The sequence below is a fragment of the Magnolia sinica genome, chromosome 17 (assembly GCF_029962835.1).
Source record: "Magnolia sinica isolate HGM2019 chromosome 17, MsV1, whole genome shotgun sequence".
In the NCBI taxonomy this organism is placed as follows: Eukaryota; Viridiplantae; Streptophyta; class Magnoliopsida; order Magnoliales; family Magnoliaceae; genus Magnolia; species Magnolia sinica.
In genome coordinates, this window is record NC_080589.1 from 19332976 (window position 1) to 19355221 (window position 22246).

The 22246-nt window shown below is 44.2% G+C and overlaps 1 protein-coding gene across 1 annotated transcript in view; it reads right to left on the reverse strand.

Moving 5' to 3' along the window:
- LOC131230451 (uncharacterized) overlaps positions 1-20656 on the reverse strand; it is a 32775-nt gene extending 12119 nt beyond the window's left edge. The window contains exons 1-3 of the mRNA XM_058226377.1: positions 20465-20656; positions 19487-20224; positions 19017-19438 (exon numbers count right to left, since the gene is read on the reverse strand). Coding sequence (XP_058082360.1) covers positions 19017-19438; positions 19487-20224; positions 20465-20656 — 1352 coding nt within the window. The remainder of the gene's footprint in view (positions 1-19016; positions 19439-19486; positions 20225-20464) is intronic.
- Positions 20657-22246: the final 1590 nt, after the last annotated feature.

Below are 22246 nucleotides of genomic sequence, written 5' to 3' on the forward strand. Positions count from 1 at the left end.
CGCGGCAAATATGAAATTGAGCGGGGGAAACATGAAATCAACGAGGCAAACTAGAAAATCAATATGCCCACTGTTTCTCGTGGTATGATTCACTTGATATTTTGATATGCTTCAATTTGGGGTTCAACCGCTAAAATTAGATGGACGGCGTGGATATACTACATACATTCAATGTGGGCCCATCTAAGTGTAGGTTATAGGTTTAGGTTATAAGTGTAGGTTATAGGTTTACGCTTAAGTTAGGTTATGGGTTAATGGTTAGGGAACTGAGAATAGGTTTAAGGTTTAGGTTTAGGAAATCGGGTTCGGGACCAGGTTTAGGTTTGAGTTTTCAAGTTTATGTTTAGGTTAAGGAGTTGAGATTAGGATTAGGTGTAGGTTTAGGTTTAGGGATTTGAGAATGCATTTCGGTTACAGGTTTAGTTTAGGTTATAAGTGTCGGTTATCGGTTTAGGTTTAAGTTAGGTTATAAGTTAAGGGTTAGGGAACTGAGAATAGGTTAAGGTTTAGGTTTAGGAAATCGGGTTCGGGACCGGGTTTAGGTTTGGGTTTTCAAGTTTAGGTTTAGGTTTAGGATTAGGTGTAGGTTTAGGTTTAGGGATTTGAGAATACATTTAGGTTATAGGTTTAGGTTTAGGTTATAAGTGTCGGTTATAGGTATAGGTTTAAGTTAGGTTATGGGTTAAGGTTTAGGGAACTGAGAATAGGTTAAGGTTTAGGTTTAGGAAATCGGGTTCGGGACCGGGTTTAGGTTTAGGTTAAGGAGTTGAGATTAGGATTAGGTGTAAGTTTAGGTTTAGGGATTTAAGAATACATTTAGGTTACAAGTTTAGGTTTAGGTTATAAGTGTCGGTTATAGGTTTAGGTTTAAGTTAGGTTATAGGTTAAGGTTTAGGGCCCGTTTGCCCCGGCAGATTGGAAGGGATTGAATGGTATTAGGGTGGATGGCATGGATTTCTAGGTAATGATGGTGTTGTCGGTGGATTGTCTGGAGATCCATGGGATTGCTATATCCCTGGATTGCTATATCCAGTCTGTTTGGCACGCCCGGCCAATCCTGGGATTAAACCTTCTCATCCCTTCCAATCCCTCAAACCAAACACGTCCCACACAAATTTGAAAGGATTAGGGTGGATTGGATGGGATTTAAAGGTAATGATGGTGTTGTCAGTGGATTGTCTTAAGATCCATGGGATTGGGATCAGATCACCGACTTTATTTGGCACGCTAGGCAAATCCCGGGATTTGACTTCCAATCCCTTCCAATTCGACCGGCCAAACAGGCCCCTAGGGAACTGATAATAGGTTAAGGTTTAGGTTTAGGAAATCGGGTTCGGGACCGGGTTTAGGTTTAGGTTTAGGTTAAGGAGTTGAGATTAGGATTAGGTGTACGTTTAGGTTTAGGGATTTGAGAATACATTTAAGTTTTAGGTTATAAGTGTAGGTTATAGGTTTAGGTTTAAATTAGGTTATAGGTTAAAGTTTAGGGAATTGAGAATAGGTTAAGGTTTAGGTTTAGGGATTTGAAAATACATTTAGGTTTTAGGTTACAAGTGTACAATATAGGTTTAGGTTTAAGTTAGATTATAGGTTAAGGTTTAGGGAATTGAGAATAAGTTAAGGTTTAGGTTTAGGGATTTGAGAATACATTTAGGTTTTAGGTTTAGGTTTAGGTTTAGGTTTAGGTTTTGAGCAGGAGCAAACATAAAATTGAGTGGGGCAAATTAGAGAATCAACGGGGCAAACATGAAATTGAGGAGGGGAAACATGAAATTGAGTGGGGCAAACTAGAAATTGAGCTGGGCAGGCATGAAATTGAGCGGGGCAAACATGAAGTTGAACGAGGCAAACTAGGAAATGAGCGGGGCAACCATGAAATTGAGCGGGGCAAACTAAGAAATGAGCGGGGCAACCATGAAATTGAGCAGGTCATACTAGGAAATGAGTAGGGCAGGCATGAAATTGCGCATGGAAAACATGAAATTGAGCGGGGGAAACATGAAATTGAGCGGGGCAAACACGGAAATGAGTAGGGCAAGCATGAAATTGAGAGGGGCAAACATGAAATTGAGCAGGACAAACTGGAAAATCAGCGGGGCAAACATGAAATTGACGGGGGAAACATGAAATCAGCGGGGCAATGTAGAAAATTATTATGCCCACTGTTTCCCGTGGTATGATTCACTTGATATTTTGATATGCTTTAATTTTGGGCTCAACCCCTTAAATTAGATGGAAAAATGGATGGACGGTGTGGATATTCTACAGGAAACGGATTGGCTACTACCCCTGCCACCAGCCAATGGCTGGTGTTTGGTGCTCTGTGGGCCCCATCATGATGATCTTTGTTTTTAGCCTTCATCTGGGTCTTTTTATCATATTAAACAAAAATTGAGGTATATCCTGATCTCAATTGGACCACATTACAGGAAATAGTGTTTAATGAACATCGACCATTAAAAACTTTTTGGGGGCCATAAAAGTATTAGGTCAAGATGATCTTTGTTTTTAGCCTTCATCTGGGTCTTTATCACCTAAAAAACAAATTGGATTTCAGACAAACAGTACAGTGGGCCTCAGGAGGATTTCAAGGATGGATATCCAATCACCATTGTTTTCCTCTAGCAGGCCACCAGCCAAATTTCCATCTAATTTGGGGCTCAACCCCTTAAATTAGATGGAATTTGAGCGGACAAAATGGATGAACGGAATGGATGAAACACATACACCATGGTGGGGCCCACAGAGCACCGACCACCAGCCATGTACACCATGGTGGGACCCACAAAGGAACGACCACCAGTCATGTACACCATGGTGGGGCTAAAGAGCACCGATCACCAGCCACGTACACCATAGTGGGGCCCACAGAGCACCGACCACCAGCCACGTAGATCATGGTGGGGCCCATAGAGCACCGGAGGAGTAGCCAATCCGTTTCCTATACCCATACATTCAATGTGAGCCCAACTGAATTTAAAATATACCTGTGTTGCGTGCTTTCTTCGCTGGACCGACCATTTTCAGAAGAAGACAAATGTTGATAAGGGGGGCCCACAAAAATGGTTTTTTTGTCTTTCTAACCCGCCGAAGAAAAGGGGTGAAAGCAACGACAGTGAAGTAGCAGTGGAAAGGGAAAGGAAAAGGAAACAACTGAAAGGGGGAAGAAAAACAACAATGAAAAGGAGGGGTATTTTCGTCCTGAAATTCGTAATCTGCACGTGCAGGTCTAAGTTGCAAAAGAAGGTTTGTCTTCTTTCATAAAAACAGCTGGCTAAAAGGTGGGGTCCACAGTCCTAAATTTCTCTTTTTTTAACATGCCTTAAAATGAAAACGGATTGGCTACTCTCCCTCACACCAGCCCAGTTGCTGATGGTTGGTGCTCTATGGGCCCCACCATGATTTATATGTTTCATCCATTCCGTTCATCCATTTTTAAAGATCATTTTATGGCTTGTTTGAAAAACTGAGAGGTATATAAATCTCAAGTGAACCACACCACATGAAAACAATAGTGATTGGATATCCAACATTAAAATCTCCTAAGGCCCACTGTACTATTTATTTGGCACCCAATATGTTCATTGGGTCATGCAGGCCCAGATGAAGGGAAAAAACAAAAATCAGCTTGATCCAAAACTTTTATGGGCCGAAAATGTTTTTTAATGGTTGGCGCCCATTCAACACTGTTTCCTTTAATGTGATCCACTTAAGATTAGGATATATCTCATTGTTGGTCTCATACCGTAAAATGATCTCTAAAAATAGATGGAAGGCATGGATGAAACGCATACATCATGGTAGGGCCCAAAGAGCACCGACCATCAGCCCTTGGCCGGTGTCAGGCGGAGTAGCCAATCCGTTTCCCCTTACAGTGACCTTTAAATACGGATGGACAGCGTGGAAGTCGTCACATATATCACAGTGGGTCCCATAGTCAGGGGTCGCACCACCTAGGTGGATCCGGGTCTCACCCAATCCGCTCCGACATCATCGAGAGGGCAGCATACGTACATTGGATTTGGATCGTTGATCATTTTCATTGATTGCCCATGCCTCTCATGCAAGTGTGGACCACGTGGTGAGAAGATCATCTTGATTTCTGGACGACAGCATTTCCAGGGTACCGCATATGATGAATCTCCTGGGCTCCCATGCAAGGTGACGCGTCTACATCTCGGTCGCGCGGGTCATGTTAGCTTCTAATGGAGGACTGGTCGCAGATTGCCTGCGTCAGTTCCTGCGGCGGTAGCTAGGTGGGACCCACTGCGATGTTAGTGAGAAATCCACCCTGTCCATCCGTTTTTCCAGATCATATAAAAAAATGAGCCCAAAATTGAGTTAGATTCAAAATTCAAGTGGGCCACGCAACATGAAAATTTGAAGAGGGAAATGCCTCCCGTTGAAACCTTCCTGGTCCACCATGATGTTTATATGCCATCCAAACCGTTCATAAGATCGTTTCTACCGTGGTTTAGCCTTATCCAAAACTTTTGTGGCCCCACGAACATTTCAACCGCAGGGTTCAATTACAACTGTTTCCTGTCGTGTGTGGGCCACTTGAGTTTTGAAATTGTCTCAAGTTTGTCATCGTGTCCTATCATAATATGGAAAAACGTATGGACGGAGTGGATTTCCCATAAACATCACGATGGGCCCCACGGTCGCGGGCAATCCGCTTCTCCACGAGTGAGTATTTGGATACCACCGTTTTCTTAATTGTGGGTCCGACCGATTTACAAGTGGCAATAGCACTGTTACAGATATTGAGCAGCATAGATGGTGGAGAATAGTCCCAAAGCAACACTGACTGGTCAACCTTGGCCATCCAATTTCCATCACTGAATTTGGACCCACTGCCATTTTAGTTTTAATTATCCATTTGGTAGCCACTATTTGGTTGGTCACGATCTTTACATCAGTGTGATTTTTGGGGTATGCCCCATCCATAAGGATCTCAATGACTTTCACGGTTAGGATCAACATGTTAAGGTGCCACGCATGAGATGAGCGAGACATCGCAAGTTAAACAGCTTTGGTTAAATATCACTGCAATCATTCATGTACATGATAGACAGAGCTGGGCATGTGTAGAGTCGCAGCGAGTTATGGCTGTCCCGACTTGATGCAGTTTTGAAATAGGCCAGACTCGAACTCAACTCAACTTGGTATCGAGTTTAGTATACCTAAACTGATCTGAATCTAGGTCCGACTTGGACTAATCCAGGCTGAGTTCAAATTGGCATCGATCCGGATCAAGAGATGAGAGAGGGAGGGAATGGAGAGGATGTAAGAACTCTATGTGGTGAGTCTTATTGATCAACAGTCTGGATTGTCCTATTAGTTGGACTATGAGATTGAGTAAATCAGTTGGCCATACTTCAGGTGATCCGCTGCACAACCTATCTATGCAACAGTGCGTATTAGGGCTGGAATGCTATTGTTGTTTATGCAGACAACAATTTGAATTGAACTAGGACACAGCAATGTGGAGCAGTGGGAGAGAGAGTTATGATGGGATTTAAACTCCTCCTCAGCTTCTATATAATAGAAGAGCTAGGTACTCGATCCAACACAGTGACAGAACTCGAAGTCCCATCTGTTATTCTATATGAAGGTGTGAAGGAGAGGAAGACTATAACATCGGTATTCTATTATTCTCAACAATTGCTTCTCGCTTAGGTAAGTCATACGAACCCTAGATCTTCATGACCTGTGCACAGCCGATCTCTAGAATTTCCACATCCAGATAATCTTATAGTTGGTATCAAAGCCACTATGTAGAGGCATGGATGATCAGATTATCTATTTCTCATATAAATTCATCCTCTAGGGATTTAAATTCCAGATCAGATTTTGAGTTCCCAAATCAGATAAATTGGGATTTCGATTTTCGAATCCGATTAGGGATTTTCATCCTCACTTCCAATATTAGGGGTTTCGAATTCAAATCCCCTAATCCAGATGTTAATTAGGGATTATTCGAACCCCAAATCCAGTTAATTTGGGAATTTCAGTCCTATACCCCATATCCAGTTGAAATTAGGGATTTCAAATTTGAAATTGGGGATTTCGGATTTGAATTCCTAAATCAGGAATTAGGGATTTCCATCCCCAAATCAGCAATCAGGGATTTCAAATTCCAATTCCCAAAACAGCTATAGGGAATTTCAAATCCCCAACCCTAATTCCAGATTTCGATTAGGGATTTCTAAACCCAGATCCCTAAATCCAATCAATTAGGAATTTTGGATTCGAATCCCCAAATACAACCAATTAGGGATTATTCGAAACCCTACGTCCAGTTGATTAGGGATCTTCAAATACCTGAATCCAGTTGTATCAATGTTAAGGATTTAAAACCCCAAATTCGGCATAAATCGGGGAGTTCAATCCCATTGGGGTTTACCAATCATGTCGTTCCTCGATCACCTGGGCTGGCAGCCATTGCTGACCCTTGGATCAACACACGAGGGCTGTGCCTCGCCATTCTGAAATCTTCCTTGCATCAGGAGCCATTGACGACGTCTATAGGTCCTATCTTCATTGTTGGCGACCGTAGAAGTTATTTCCACAACCTCTCAGTGCGATCTTTTGGTGTTGGGATTGCCAGAAATCTAGGTGGGAGAGAAGCTTTCTCTTCTCAGCTCGTCAGATGCGCAACTAGAGAAGATCTCTCTCTCTCTCTCTCTCTCTCTCTCTCTCTCTCTCTCTCTCGACTGTAAGCCGTTTTTACGTGACCCGATTCACGTCCGCTCAGATAAGTGGACTCGTCTTATGTCCATTCGGATCTGAGGGCTCGTTTAGAACGTGAATGGGCATGATCTGTGGGCTTATATTAGATCTTTTTAGATCTAGAATGGGCCTAATCCGTGGGCCTATATTGAATTCTTCATATCTAGAATGGGGCTGACCCTTGGGCCTATATTGAATTTCTAGGTCTGGATTGGGCCTATACCGGATTTCTAAAACTAGAATGGGCCTGATATTTGGGCTTGTATTGGATCTTAGAGCTGATCACCTCATAGCATGAATCCTTGACTGGGCCTGAATCTTTTAAATCATCGGATTTTAGTCCGATTTCGGGGACACACTCCGGTTATCTTTAGGCCCTAGTAAGGCTAAGTGATTATACTTATAAAGATCTTAATTTATAGTGTGTCATATTAAACATTTTCAATACTGACTCATTCACTGGATATCCATACAGATACAAACCTTCAGTATATGGATCTGTAATATATGACCTTCAAGATACAAACCTATGCATGGGTCTACCCATCCAGTTAAATAAATCCACCTATCATGTGAATGTCATGGGTTAGACTTGTGATGTTCATTTATCATGCAGAGGCTTGATCCGTCCTAGTTATAGCCCATTACCCATCATTAGAAGTTGATATATAGACCATTAGAACATATAATGTGAAACTATACATATGTTTAATTTTAAGGTTCTTATATGTTCCAATGATCAATACCGACCATCTTGTGGGCCACATCAGACTCATTTAAATATAATGCATTGAGAGACAGGATTATAATCGCGATCCTAAGTCAATAGTTGTAGTGTTGGATTCGGTTGTGTTAGCCACCATAGTGACCTCAATCGATGAAAATTTTACAAGTACAGACTTTTAATATTGAGATTAAGAGGATTGCGTACAGTTGTGTTTACATTTTCATACGTATGGTAACGAAAACACGGACGATTACCGTTTAGCAGTCACGTAAATGGGTGAAGTATATGGTGCTGGTAATGTAAAGTTGAAAGACTCATCTCACCCACACGTGTTGAGTGTCTCAGATCTATATGACTAACACCACTTATCTTCATGTTCAGGAGGATCACTGGCATGTTATTATTACCACTTATAGGAGGAATAATGATGATGTAATATATTCTCACCAGGACGTGATGGTTGGGCCCATCGTCATCTTGGATGATTCAGTTGATGCCTCCCTTAACAATTGAATTGATTAACTTTGCTTGATATTTTGTTTACATTCACGAAATTGTTTTGTGAAATAATGAACTAATGTGAGTATATATGTATCTCTTCTATTTTAGTTTAAATTCCAACTAATATGCATCAAGTCCCTGCCTTAAACGAGTCTAATTATGCTCAATGGAAGAACGCCATTGAAGTTGTACTGGGCTGCCTACAATCAGATCTTGTCCTGATAACACTAGAACCGCCAAAACCATCTAATAATACCACTGAAGCAAAATATAAACGATGGGAGGCATAATTTAGATTAAATGATACATGCTTGAAAGTCATAAAATATTCGATTTCTAAATCTATGAAGGGTGTCATGCCTGAAACAGATAAGGCCAAAGCTTTCCTAACTGAAATGGGAAAAAGGTTCCAGAAATCTGATAAGTCTGAAGTGGGTATTCTTTTGAATAAATTGACTCGCTCATCGTACGATGGAAAAGACAATATCCGTGAATACGTTGTAGAGCAGATCGAGGTCGTTCCTAAGATCCGTTCTCTAGGGCTTGTACTCACTGATGATCAACTGGTTCATTTGACCATGAACAACCTACCTCCCCAATTCGGAACGTTCCTGGTAAACTATAACACTTTGAAGGACATGTGGACATTGGATGAACTTATCACTCAGTGCATCCAAGAAGAAGACAGGATCAAGCAAATGATCAAAGTTCAAAATGTTAATATGGTGACCTCAGGTGTCACGCCCCAAACTTGGAAACCGGGCTCATAAAATTTTCGATCACCAAATCTGGTGCCGACAGCCTCTGTAGTACCCCATTCTCGGCTCCCAGCGTGCATGCGCCAGATTCTGAACCTGAGATCCTACAAGGAGGATTTTTCAGCATACATTTATCTTGTAATAAGCATAACCACATGTTTACCTAAATCACAAAGGCAACATTATCATCACATATCCACTAATATAAATATTTGAATACAGTGTTGAAAGGGAAATACATGTATCAAAATCAAAGCTCCAGAAGACCGCTGCACACTCCATGCTCACTGCTACTGCAACCTAACGCCACCTGCATGCATCTATCGTGCATAAGCTTATAGAAAGCTTAGAGGGTGGTGAAAGTGTGTACACAAGATAAGTGCCAAGTATTCAATGCAATACAATGTCAGAAATATTGGCAAGATCATGAATCATATGATAACAGAGTAAGCAAAAATACTGACAAGTCCATGAGTCATATAATATTAGAGTACGCAATACAAATTAGCTATGCAAATGAGGAGTCATAGAGAGCCAAATATCAGATGCCGAGGGTACAATGCAATATATAAATCCTGCTAAATCCGTCTAGGCCATATAAGTACAGAAAACATAACAACCTAAAATGTCATATGCCTGCATATGCAATATGCGATGCGAATGAAATGACCAAGCTGGAGTGTGAGGTCGGGATGATAGTACGTAGTATCACAGGCTACGGGATCCATCACAAGGGACTTCTATTCAAACTAGTCTCATACCTAAATTTGGATAGTCAGACTCAATGTGGTAAACTCCTGATCTCAGGTTAGTCACGCGCCCAACCGAAATCCTGGTTATGCGGAGGTACACGTAACAAATAGTTGCGCACCACCAGCCCGAGTGGATAGTGAATGAATGAATGAGTATGCAATTCCTGTTTAATAAGTCCATATATCAGTACGGTTCCTCTGAGATTACCACCAGGGTCTAGTACACTCCACACTAACTGCCGCCTCCCTAATCGCACAGCCCAGCGAGTGGAAGAGACCACATTATCCGCCTGACCAGTAATCTGTCAATACCTACCTCGCTCGTCGATAGCAAACTCATTTGCAAGCTGGTCAAACTCAGTCTAGCTTATAACCCCCTCACTCGGGCTGATAAGGCCACACCGCCTCCCAACCAACCATGACACAGTGGGAGACGCGGCCTATTGGCATTCGGCACTCAGACGCTCATGTATCCACTCGGTCTAGACGTTGGGGCGTCTCCTGGCCTCGGAAGTTTAGGGACTTTCACCCACAGACATCCAAAGTACCCAGATGCTCGAACCAAACATTTTCGGTGTCCCATCTGGTCATTCACAACATGCCTGTGGAGGCCACGACCCTGATGTCGCTAAGGCGTACGACGATCATGTCACACATATGCGAGATGCATGAGTCACACTGTCCAGTCATGCAGCAATCCTACACGTACCGCGGGCTCATGTGGGTAACTCTTATCAGTGAGTCCCATAAATAATCTGCCCAATGACATATGCTATGATCAGTCATTATTCATATCATGCATACATATGATGCATATGGCATGAGTCATGGAATTATACTAAGTATGTTATATGGTGATGAACTATCCTCACAACGAAGATGGGCCTAGATGGCCTACACACAACAAGTATGGGCCTATCAATGGGCCCTAGGGAGAGTCGTAATGCGGACATTTAACCAACATTATTCTTACAATGTGGACATTAAACCATCATTGCTCTCAAGGCATAACCCGCCAAAAACATCATTACATAAACCATGGTAGAGTCACACATTATAATGGACTTGTGTACATCCCATGGGGCCTCAACCCATGGGCCTCATATACATCAAATGGGCCGCATCCTGTGGGCCTTATATATATCATGGTGGGCCTCAATGGACGAGCCACAAATACATCAAGATGGGCCTCATCATATGGCCTTATATATATTAAGGTGGGCTTTAACGGACGGGCCACAAATACATCAATATAGGCCTCATCACATGGGCCTTATCCAATGGGCCAAATCAATGGGCCAAGTCAAATGGGCCGAGTTGAATGGGCCAATTCAAATAGGCCGAACTCAACTCATCTATTTTTTAGAAATCAATATATATATATATATATATATATATATATATATATATATATATATAATATCATATCAAAATATCAACTAGACCGCACTCCAAATAACAGTGGTGACAATGATTTCCACCATTAAAATTCTCAAGGCCCACTATAGCATTTATTTTCTACCCAATTTGATCATAAGGTCACATGGACCTGAATGAAGAGGAAAAACAAATTTCCTAATGATCCAAAACTTCTGTGGCAATAAAAAGGTTTTTAATGGTAAATGCTTAATCCGCACTACTTTTGCTGTGTGGTCCACTTGATAGGCAGATCTGCCTCATTTTATCTCAAGCCTTAAGGCAAGCTCGCCAACTGGATGGGCAGTTTGGACGTAACACATACATCAAGAGTGGGGTCCATTGGCCGTCCAACAGATGGACGACCCAACCAAAATGGCCAAACGACATTGATAAAACATATACATCAAGTGGGTGGGTCTCACCGTCCAGTGGTGTGGACGATGTGGATACAACACATACATCATGGAATGTGTCCCACCGTCCAGTGGAGTGGCCAGTGCCGGGACCCACGATCCCTGACCGTTCACGCCACAGCAACGCAGGACGCTGCTGCTCGTCCCTGGATGTTAGTAGCAGCACCTGCTGCTTATATTTTTTTAAAAAAAATAAATTTTCTGCAGTTTTTCACAGGTGGGGCCCGCATCAGGAGAATCCACCCCATCCACTGGATTCTATGGCTCAAGACAGACCCATCAAGCCCAATATTCGATGTGTTTTGGTGTATAGAAACATCAAAGGGGATTTTAACGATAAAAACAACTATTTTCTATAAAATGACCCACTAGATAATCGGATTGGCCTCATTTTTCGGCTCAATGCCTAAAATAAGTAGGGAAATGGGATGGATGACGTGGATTAGATCAATGCATCAAGGTGGGGCCTATATGAGCGGCCCACCCAAAAAGTTTAGAATCAAGGTGATATTTTTTTTGTTAATACAATCCACTTTCTGTTCACACTTCACTACACGTCCAACATCTAGGGACACTGGACGGTGTGAATATAACTCATCCAGGTGGGTCCCACATGGATGTGGCCCACTTGATTTGTATCAATCTAATATTTGTGTTTTTCCCTTCGCCATAAGGTAGGGCCCACATGGTTTGGATGGTGTAGATCTAACACGCCATTAAGTGGGTCCCACGAAGGTGGACATCTTGGATAAATTGCATACATCATGGGGCTAACAACAAGGGAAAAGAGAGAGAGGGAAAGAGAGAGAGAGAGATCGAGTGATGGAGGGATCCTGGCACTATGGGCCCTCCCTTTTCATGCATTCAATCATACACCAAGTGGGTCTTAATACATGTGGGCCCACCAAATCAAAAATCAACGGTGGAGATTCCTTCTCCACCAAAATGGAAGGTCTAGATAACCTCTTTTAAACTAGAAAGTAAACATCATGATGGGGTCAATAGAGAATGGCCCATCATAGAATGATCATGAGAATCATAATGGGCCATCGGCCACATTTAGGGTCCCAAGTGAAATTCATACCATCAATCGGTAGGCCTCACTTGGCCCATCATCAAAAGAATAAAATTTAGGCTTATAGAACACCCACCATTTAATCTTCTTGGTCCGATGGAACGCCGATCTCCTTGTGTCCCTCTTTGATCAATGGTGATGAGAATTGAAGGACTATGATGATGAATCTTGGAATAGGAAGTGGGCCACACACACACTTTTCTCTCCTTGAAAATGCTTAGACGTCCACCACTTTGTTGCTTGGAATTTGTGAAGAGAAATATTGAGATAGAAGGGGTGGCTGTAAGAGAGGTGATGGGTGTGAGTGATGGATGTGAGTTTTTTGATGTACTTGACATGCATGGGTGTGTCAGAGAGAGAGAGAGAGAGAGAGAGAGGGAGAGAGAGTTGACTTTGGGGTTGCTCTTATACTTGACATGAGGTGATTGATTGATGGGACATGATGTAGAGATTTTCTTGGGATTGCAAACACGTGGTGTTTTTCTCGAACTGAATGCGGGCCCACATCTCTTGGCCAGGATATCAGATCGGTATGCAAGACACAGCGTTGAAACTGTGGCGACGGTGCGGTCGCAATGGTACAAGTCTCGCATTGAGCCAACTCATATCTATGGGATACAACTTAGGGTCACGTGCAAATGTCGATTATAGGTCGCGTGTAACACCCTGAAAATCAGGGGTCGTGCATACACTCGATTCCCGAGTTCCCGAGTATTACTTATAACCGATTTTCAATAATATGCATTTAATCAGGTTTAAAGGCACAGCTGAGAATTTTCGGAAACATGAAGCACAACTACATAAGTCTACTGAAATGAAAGAGATCTAGTATATATACAGGTCTAAAAATATAAATGGGTCACACAAGGCGTTGTCCAAAAAAATTACAAAAAAAGAATGATATGTCCAAAAAGAATGGAGCTGAGCCTACTGCTCAGTGATTAAAATCCTGCCTATCAAGCTAATGGAGAGCCGCCCATCAGCTAGAAATAAGACAGCTCATCCTCCTCATCAAGACTCGTGCCGTACTCTGCGTCACCTGCATCTATGGGATAGTCTAGTTAGTATTTTAAAACACCATCCCAGAGTGGGAGTGAGTGATCAACTCAGTGGGTGCTATTAGTCTTAAGTTGTAACAAGTATCAGTTATATCATGAACTTAATGAAAAGTAATCATTCACAAACACCTAACTAATCTTATTAATGTGCATGCATGACGGATGATATGATGCATGCCCTCACCACAACACTCTCTCGAGTGACTCTATCTAACGATCGCATATGACCAACACTCCCTCAGAGCGACCTATACTGCCGAGTCACTACCCTAACTAGTGTGATGTAATATGATTGTGTTAGCCGAGTTCTTAATTAAGTCCATTCATCCAATAGATTGGGGAATCTGATACACCTCACATATCAATGCTTCAACTAGTTGCGATGCCAAGGCCCCTCAACGCGCGAGGCCAGGGCATTGCAATCCTTGATCTTGTCGGGTTCCCCATCCCTGACTTCAAGCACATGGGGAGTGCTAAGAACTGGGATCACTCGCGGTCACTACGGGGAGGTTCGTCACCCCAGCGTAGGTTGACAACTCAGCCACAGTGTCCCATTCCACCATGTCCGACTCATGAGTCGGTGGATCGACTTCAGGTGGTTATCGATGGGCTATAACGGTGGTAGGGTGTGCAAGGTTCCATACATGTATGAGCAAACAGGGTTAACAAACAAGGTTGCTCAGCTAGTAGACTAGACCATATGAGTTCAGGCAAGTACGTGGTCAAACAGCATCGGGTATGAGCGACCCATGTAGTCTAACTACTGTTGCCCGCACGCACTCACCCAAATCCATGGGTTTAGCCTCAAGATGGTCCTACCTACGGGGCCGCCTTCACTCTCCTCATATTCCTGACCAACCCAAGGGTTTGGGTGGTGATTCATAATATACCAACTAACAGGGTTATCAACTAGCATAAACAACATCATGTTCTCATACTTCTCAACATACAATTTAAAATCTCATAGCAAGAAAGACTAATGTATTGTGTGGGTTGGTGAGGAAGTTAAGCACTTCCTACATCTCATAGAGCCAATTTGCACAAGGATTGATAAGGCATATATGCTATAGGACAACATCATGTGTAGAAAACCAAACAAGACATAAACATGAGATCATCAATTCGTACCAAATCATGTGAGAGGCATGAACAACATCATATGAGAAAATCAACATGACATATAATTTCATACAATTCCAAACAAACCAACAATTCCTAGGTTCTTCCCTAAATTCTCCAAATGCATCGTTCAAACAAACAAAATCATTAGACTCATACTACAATTGGTGCTAGGCCACCTAAGGTTAATAGTTTGCACCTTTGTATCATTGAAGGCTTGGAAGATGACCTAGGAATGTGGATTTTTAGGGTCAAAATTTCTAAAGCAAACATTTGTATGTTAAAATCTTATACAAATCCCTTCTCAACACAAGAGTTTTAAGGAAAGGGATGAAGGATCTTACTTAGACAATCAACAGAACGATTCTTGTGGTTGTGGTGTGGGGTTTTCCTTTTGAGAAGGGATAAGGAGTTGCAAGATTGGGTTTCCTTGGCCCCACCTCGATCTAAGGTCCACCTTGCCCTTCTTCACTCTCTCTTTCTTCTCTCCTTACTCTCTTACTCTCACTTTACTCCTTAGTGGTTGTGGTAAAGGAGGGAGTTATGAGAGAGCTAGGGTTTATTTCCTAGACTTAGGCCCTTTGGCCTTAGTTTCCTCAAATGCCTATAATGGCCCTCTAGGACCTCCTATTGGCTTTTGGGGCGGCCCCAATACCTCATGGCCACCAAATTTGGTGTGTAGGTGTCTCATGGCCCGATGAGGGGCCATACAAAATTTGGGAACAAACGGATGAACGGATATGGGGTTTGATTATACGGTTCCGACCTTTAAGTGGCCCTGTGGGGTCCATTCCGGTGATTGGAGCAATTCTGGTGGCCCTCTAGCCATGAAACTTATAAGGTAAGTGCTCCATGACCTGATGAAGGGCCATACAAAATTCAGAGGCAAACGGACGCGGGATCTGACCTCACGGGTCCCATCTGCGTTCAACGGTCACCGTTTCATGATCGGGTCTCAGATTTCGTGGATGGGCGTAGAAAATTACATTAGACCTCCACCATAAATTTAAAAGAAATTCAACAACTAAAATGTCTTATATCTCAGTTTTAATTAAGAGTGTCAGATTCTGATACTAGTGAGCTGAGGTGAGTCGCACTTCGCAAGTACCGCTGGGACGGCGTGGATAATTGACTTCTGGATGTTTACTGGGTTCGTGGTCTGCGATGGACTACAAGCCCAGTGAGATCTATGCTTCCCTAAATTTTTATAATTTTCTGACCTTCCCGGGTCACGGTATAGCCCGCACGGGCTGTTACTAAGTGTAAACGGCCATTTGGCTTAGCGGCCCGCACTAGGTCCTATCATGACCCATTTGGTTTACTCAATTGGGTTAATCATAGATTAATTTACTTGCGGTACCTCACCACGAGTAGTTTAAACGAATGGTCCTGCGGCAAATCCTACGTGGACGCCACGGGACACTGTGCTGGTTGGACGGGACGTTACAATCTACCCCCCTTATAAATAAATTTCATCCTCAAAATTTGTACCTGTTCGTATTGCTGAAGAAGGCTGGGGTAATGTTTGCGGACTTCTGCTTCTGTCTCCCAAGTGGCCTCTTCTTCATCATGGTGGGTCCATAGTACTTTGACCAATGGGATGACCTTGTTGCGCAGGACCTGCTCCTTTCTATCCAGTATTCAAGTGGGTTGGAGAATGTATGTGGCATTTTTCTTGAGCTCCACATGTTCCCACTTGATGATGTGCGAAGGATCGGGGACGTACTTCTTCAACATTGATACGTGGAAGACGTTATGCACTCCGGTGAGAGGCATGGGTAGGGCCAAGCGATAGGCAACCACACTAACTCGGTCCAAAATCTGGAAGGGCTTGATAAACCGTGGTGCGAGCTTTCCCTTCTTGCCAAAGCATAAAACACCCTTCATTGGGGAGATTTTGAGAAATACGTGGTCCCCAGCTTCAAATTCCAAGTCCCTCCGCCTTGTGTCGACATAGATTTTTTGCCTGCTTTGAGCCATCAAGAGGTGGCGCCTGATAATTCCAATCTTCTTGGTCGTAATCCATACCAAATCTGGTCCTAGCAAGCTTTTCTGGCTAGTTTCTTCCCAACAATGCGGGGCTTGGCACGGACGCCCGTACAAAGCCTCGTAAAGCGCCATACCGATGCTAGCCTGGAACCTATTGTTATAGGTGAACACGACATATGAGAGACAGTCATCCCAACTCTCCTAAAAGTCCAGTACACAAGCTCGTAACATGTCTTCTAATATCTGGTTCACCCGCTCAGTTTGTCCATCTGTCTGCGAGTGGAAGGTGGTGCTAAACTTCAACTTCACTCTCATGGCTTATTGGATACGAGTTCAGAAGATTGACGTAAATCATGTATCTCGGTCTGACACAATCTCTAACGGGACGCCATGGAGTCGCACTATTTCCTTGATATACAACTTGGCCAAATCATCGGCGGAGCTAGAAGTCTTGATCGGCAGAAAATGGGTTGATTTGGTTAACCTGTCCACAATCACCCATATCGAATCATGTCCTTGGGCAAGCCGAAAATGAAGTCCATAGATATGAAGTCCCCTTTCCATTCTGTTATGGGCATGGGTTGCAAAAGGCCTGGCGGTCGGCGGTGCTCGGCCTTGACTTGTTGACACGTGAGGCATCGGGACACATGCTCCGCTATTTCCTTCTTCATGTTGTCCCACCAATAGTTTCGCTTAAGATCCTGGTACATTTTAGTACTACTAGGATGCATTGCCAACTTGGAGTTGTGAGCAGCATTTAAAACTTCTTCTCGTAGCCCCTGAAGATTTGGGACACAAAGGCGGCCTCAGTACCATAATCCCCCATCGGTGCTGACTCTCCACTCGAACTTCACATCATTCCTTTTCCTCTCTCTCATCTTTCCCAATAGCTCATCACCCTCCTAGGCTTTACTGATTTTACTGTTAATCATTGGCTGGGCCTGAATGTGGGCTATGACCTCGTACGATTCCTTCACAGTTAGCTTCATGTCGAAGTCCCATATAAATTCCACCATGTCCCGCTCTCTCACCATTAGTGGGGCGGCAAATTCGATTGTCTTTTTACGACTCAAGGCGTCCGCCACCAAATTGGCCTTACCAGGGTGATGTGAGACATCGAACTTAAAGTCCTTCAACGTTTCCATCCAACGATGCTGTCTCATATTCAGATCCCTTTAGGTGAAGATATATTTGAGACTCTTATGATCACAAAAGAGCTCAAACTCCTCACCATAGAGATAATGCCTCCATATCTTCAACGCAAACACCACAGACGTGAGTTCGAGGTCATGGGTAGGGTAGTTCTCCTCATGCTTCCTTAGCTGTCGAGATGCGTAAGCAATTGCCCTGTCCTTTTGCATGAGTACACAACCCAAGCCCACTCGAGAGGCGTCCATATAGATGGTGTACTTGACCCCTTGCTCAGGTAGTACAAGCACAAGTGCTAATGTCAGTTTGTCCTTCAACTCTTGGAAGGCCTCCTCCACCTTCTCATTCCAAGCAATTTTGAGGTTCTTCCGTGTCAGTTGGGATAGCGGCCGAGCTATTTTTGCAAAGTCTCTAATGAATCTTCAATAGTAGCCGGCGAGATCGAGAAAGCTTCTCACTTCCGTGATCGACTTTGGTAGCTTCCAATCTTGCACGGCTGCCACCTTGGCGAGATCCACGGATATACCTTCTTTGGACACTACATGTCCCAGAAATTAGATCTCCTTCGTCCAGAAGGCGCATTTCCTAAATTGCGCAAATAGTTGAATTTTCTCAAGGGTCTCGAGGACTGCCCTTAAATATTCTTCATGCTCTTCACGACTTTTTGAATAAATTAATATGTTGTTGATGAATACGATGATGGATCTGTATAAGAACGGCCTGAAGACTCTGTTCATGAGATCCATGAATACCGCTGGAGCATTGGTGAGCCCGAACGACATAACTAGGAACTCATAATGGCCAAAACAGGTTTTGAAGGCCCTTTTCTATATATCCTCATCCCTGACTCGCAGCTGATGGTACCCTAATTGTAGATTAATTTTTGAGAAATATTGAGCACTCCTTAGCGGTTGAAAAAGTCGTCAATTCTGGGCAACGAGTATTTGTTTCGAATCGTCACTTGATTCGACCTCCTGTAATCTAGGCATAGACGCAATGAGCCATCCTTCTTCTTCACAAATAGGACCGGAGCTCCCCAAGGCGAGACGCTGGGTCGGATGAAGTCTGACTTTAGCAATTTGTCAATTTGAGACCTTAGCTCTTCCGTCTCACATGGGGGCGTGCGGTAAGTAGGCAAGGAAATGGGTGTGGCACCCAGAGTCAGATCGATCGTGAAGTCTATCTCATGTCAAGGAGGAAGTCCAGGTATGGCCTTAAACACGTCCCAAAAATCTTGGACCACGGGTGTGCATATTATCGAGGGCCTATCATAACCATTCTCCAATGAAGTATAACACAAAATCCTACAATCGTGGCTAACCTGGACTGGGAATGTGAAGGAAGTTCATTGTCTTCGTATACTTTCATTATCAGAGTGTCACAGTCGATCTCCGACTTCATCATGGTCAACCAGTCCATGCCCAGGATGACATCATAATGGAAGATCTTGGTCACTATCAAATCCACAATCGTCATCTTGCATCCCAAGTCAATGGGGCAATCACGACATATCTTCGTTACTTTTGAGAAAGTACTGGCGGCGACAATAATCTTTACTCCAATGAATGGAGTGGGGTGTAGTCTTAGATGCTTGACGGTTGCATGTGAAATGAGAGAAGCAGTGGACCCGGTGTCCACCAACAAAAATATGAGGGTACCTTGTATGTGGGCGGTCACCTCGAAGGCAGTAGGAGTGGGGGTGATTGCATCTTGGCCCTCTGCCACCAGTGCATGTACTCGTGCCTGCTGTGGAAGGTTCAGCCACTACATAGGCCATTGTGGCGGCCTAACTTGCAGTAGAGGGGGACGGCGAAACTGCTGGCTAGGCCCCATCGTCCGTAGAGGCAGAATCTGCAATGCTTGCTGTGGAGGTCTATTGTTGCGCTGAGGTGGCGTGAAACCAAGGTCCCTCATCCTTGCAAAATAATATGGCTCGGAGTGACCCGTCCTCCCACAATAGTTACACACCTGCGTAGATCGTGTAGAAGGGGTCGGTGTGACCGCTAGCCTGGGCGGAGAGTTTAGGTGTGGCCTTTTCTCGGCAAAGGAAGAGGACGGTCCCTCCATCCTGTTTCGTGGCCCCAGTTGTGAATGGGTCCGTGAGACTCGTTCTTCATCTTGTTCCACCAGTATGGACATCTCGACGAGCTCCGCATAGGTCCAGATGCTCACACAACACATCTTCGAGCGGATGCCGCTCCTTAACCCCGTAGTAAATCGCCTCATCTTAATCGCCTTGTTGGCGATCATTTCGGAAGCGTAGTGCGAAAATTCTGTAAAATGGTTCTCGTATTTCGCTATGGTCATCCCCCCTTGTTGGAGGCGGAGGAATTCATTTTTCCTCTCATGCTGGTACGTCTGAGGGAGGTACTTCTCATTAAAGCGGCTCTCAAACTCCTCCCACGTCCACACGTGGTTCTCGAGAACGGACCGGAGAACACTCTCCCACCATAAGTCTGCCTCTTTCTCAAAGAGATATGAAAGGAGCTCGATATTCTCCGCTTCAGAACAGTGGAGAGGCCGAAGTAGCTTGATGACTCAGTTGAGCCAAGATTCTGCTTCCTTGGGGTGGTGGGTGCCGATAAAAGTGGGCGGCCTATACCATTAGAACTGCTCAAACAGATTACTTATGTTGTTTGTGGGTGCGGCTAAGCCCGGTTGTGCCGGTTGCAGCATACCCATGTTATGGGCCATAGCTCCCATCATAGTAGTCATCATTTGCTGCTGTTATTGCATGAGAAGCAACGTCTAGCCCATTTGATCCATGACCTGTGGTGGGGGAGGTGTGGGTATCACGGCTTGCGGCGGTGGGGCATTTGGGGCCGCCTCTTGGGTAGTGCTACCAGTGTTCTGGGAACCGGTCGCCCCTTGGGTGCCTTGATGATCATCGGAGATCTGGTCCCTATCGACTAGGCCACCGTCAGGTAGGCGGACATATCGAACCTCCGTTCGTGGAGGCATTTCCTGAAAGAACGTCCTTGGATAGGTTAGATACTAATATATTACTCATACCAAGGTCATGCGTAAATACATAGGATCTATATATATCCTATTCATGAACATAGGCAACCATACACGCAAGCATTTTTATGGTGACAAGAAATTTTCAAGGCAATGCATACATTCACATAAATCCCAAAATGCCATTGACATGGCTAGTTACATGTTACCGCATGGATTACAAGCATCACTAGATATGCTAGACAAAAAGGAATTACAATCGAGTTGAGTAAAAGTTCTAACTATCCTTCAATTCATGCAGTTAGACCTAACTGACTTAGAGCACACCACTAACTATTAGTTAAACTACTATTCTTCCGAGTCGGACGAGATCAGGGGTGCTTCCTCCCCCTTGCTACAGCAGATCAGGGTCTTTATGGCCCGATACATTTTCTTATTCCATTTTTCCTGTTTCGCTTGGTACCTGTCTTGGTTCTCCTTGATCTTTGCTACCTTGGCCTTAAGCACATCCAAGCGCTCACGTATATCTGAGATGGTAAGTGGCACCCTGCCAACTTCTTCGATCTCGTCAGCTCTTTCCGCCTCTTTCGCTTCATCCTCATCCTCATTGCTTCTGTCGCTATCCTCTTCTTCTTCGACAGGATCCCCGTATTGATCAATGTGAGCCTGTCGCTGCTTGGGGCCTATCTTTATCTTGTTTAACACATCATCACCCAGCAGCTGTCTCAGCACAGGATTCTCGTCCGATCTACCCACACCGTATTGCTGAGCCAACTGACAAACCAAGCGACCGAACTGAAGGCATACGCTTTTCCTCGTCGCTCTTGCGGCCCACACAATCTGGTGAAGTACTACACTGGGAAGGCACACATCCGCTCCCTGACCCACCTGATATAAAAACTCCACCATATAGCAGGAGTACTCGGAGAGGTTCCCCAGCCTCGGGTACACATTATGGGTGCAAATGCGGTGAAGCACCTGGTACTCTGGGATAAGGTTGGTCGAGCTCAGACCCTGCCCTTGCTCCCCTCGCTTCCACTGGGTGACCCGACCACACAAGAAGCAGGTCCGCTCATTGCTCGCCTGACTCGTACCCAAGTTTCCCTCATTGATCTGTACCTTGCCCTGAGGCACTCCGAGTACGTCGGCAATATCCGTCACCCCAAATGGGAATCTCTTGCTCCCCACTACCAGATCAAAGCCCAAGGGCTTGAATTGAGGGTTTCTGATCTGCACATAGAAAGCCCTAGCTTATCCCGCATCCACCTGGTAATTCCCATAGAATATTGGACCCCATTCCTTATCCATGAGTCGGCCGAGTATGGCATACTCATCCAACAGATGCTCCTCCACTGAGGCCTCGAAGGCGACGTGGCGCACTAGGAAATTTCTCATATCTTCAACGGGCAGTTGGGAAGCTTGAATTGCGGAAGCCCTTTGAGAGTCATTCTTGAGCTTGGATCAGACTTCTGAGACCGCCCTCACCCTTGGATCCACCTTTTGCTTGCTTTGCCTTTCTCGGCTCGGTCCCGGCTCAGCAGGAGTCAGTCTCTTCTTCCCCATGGGGTTGGAGAAAGGAGGGTTGAAAAT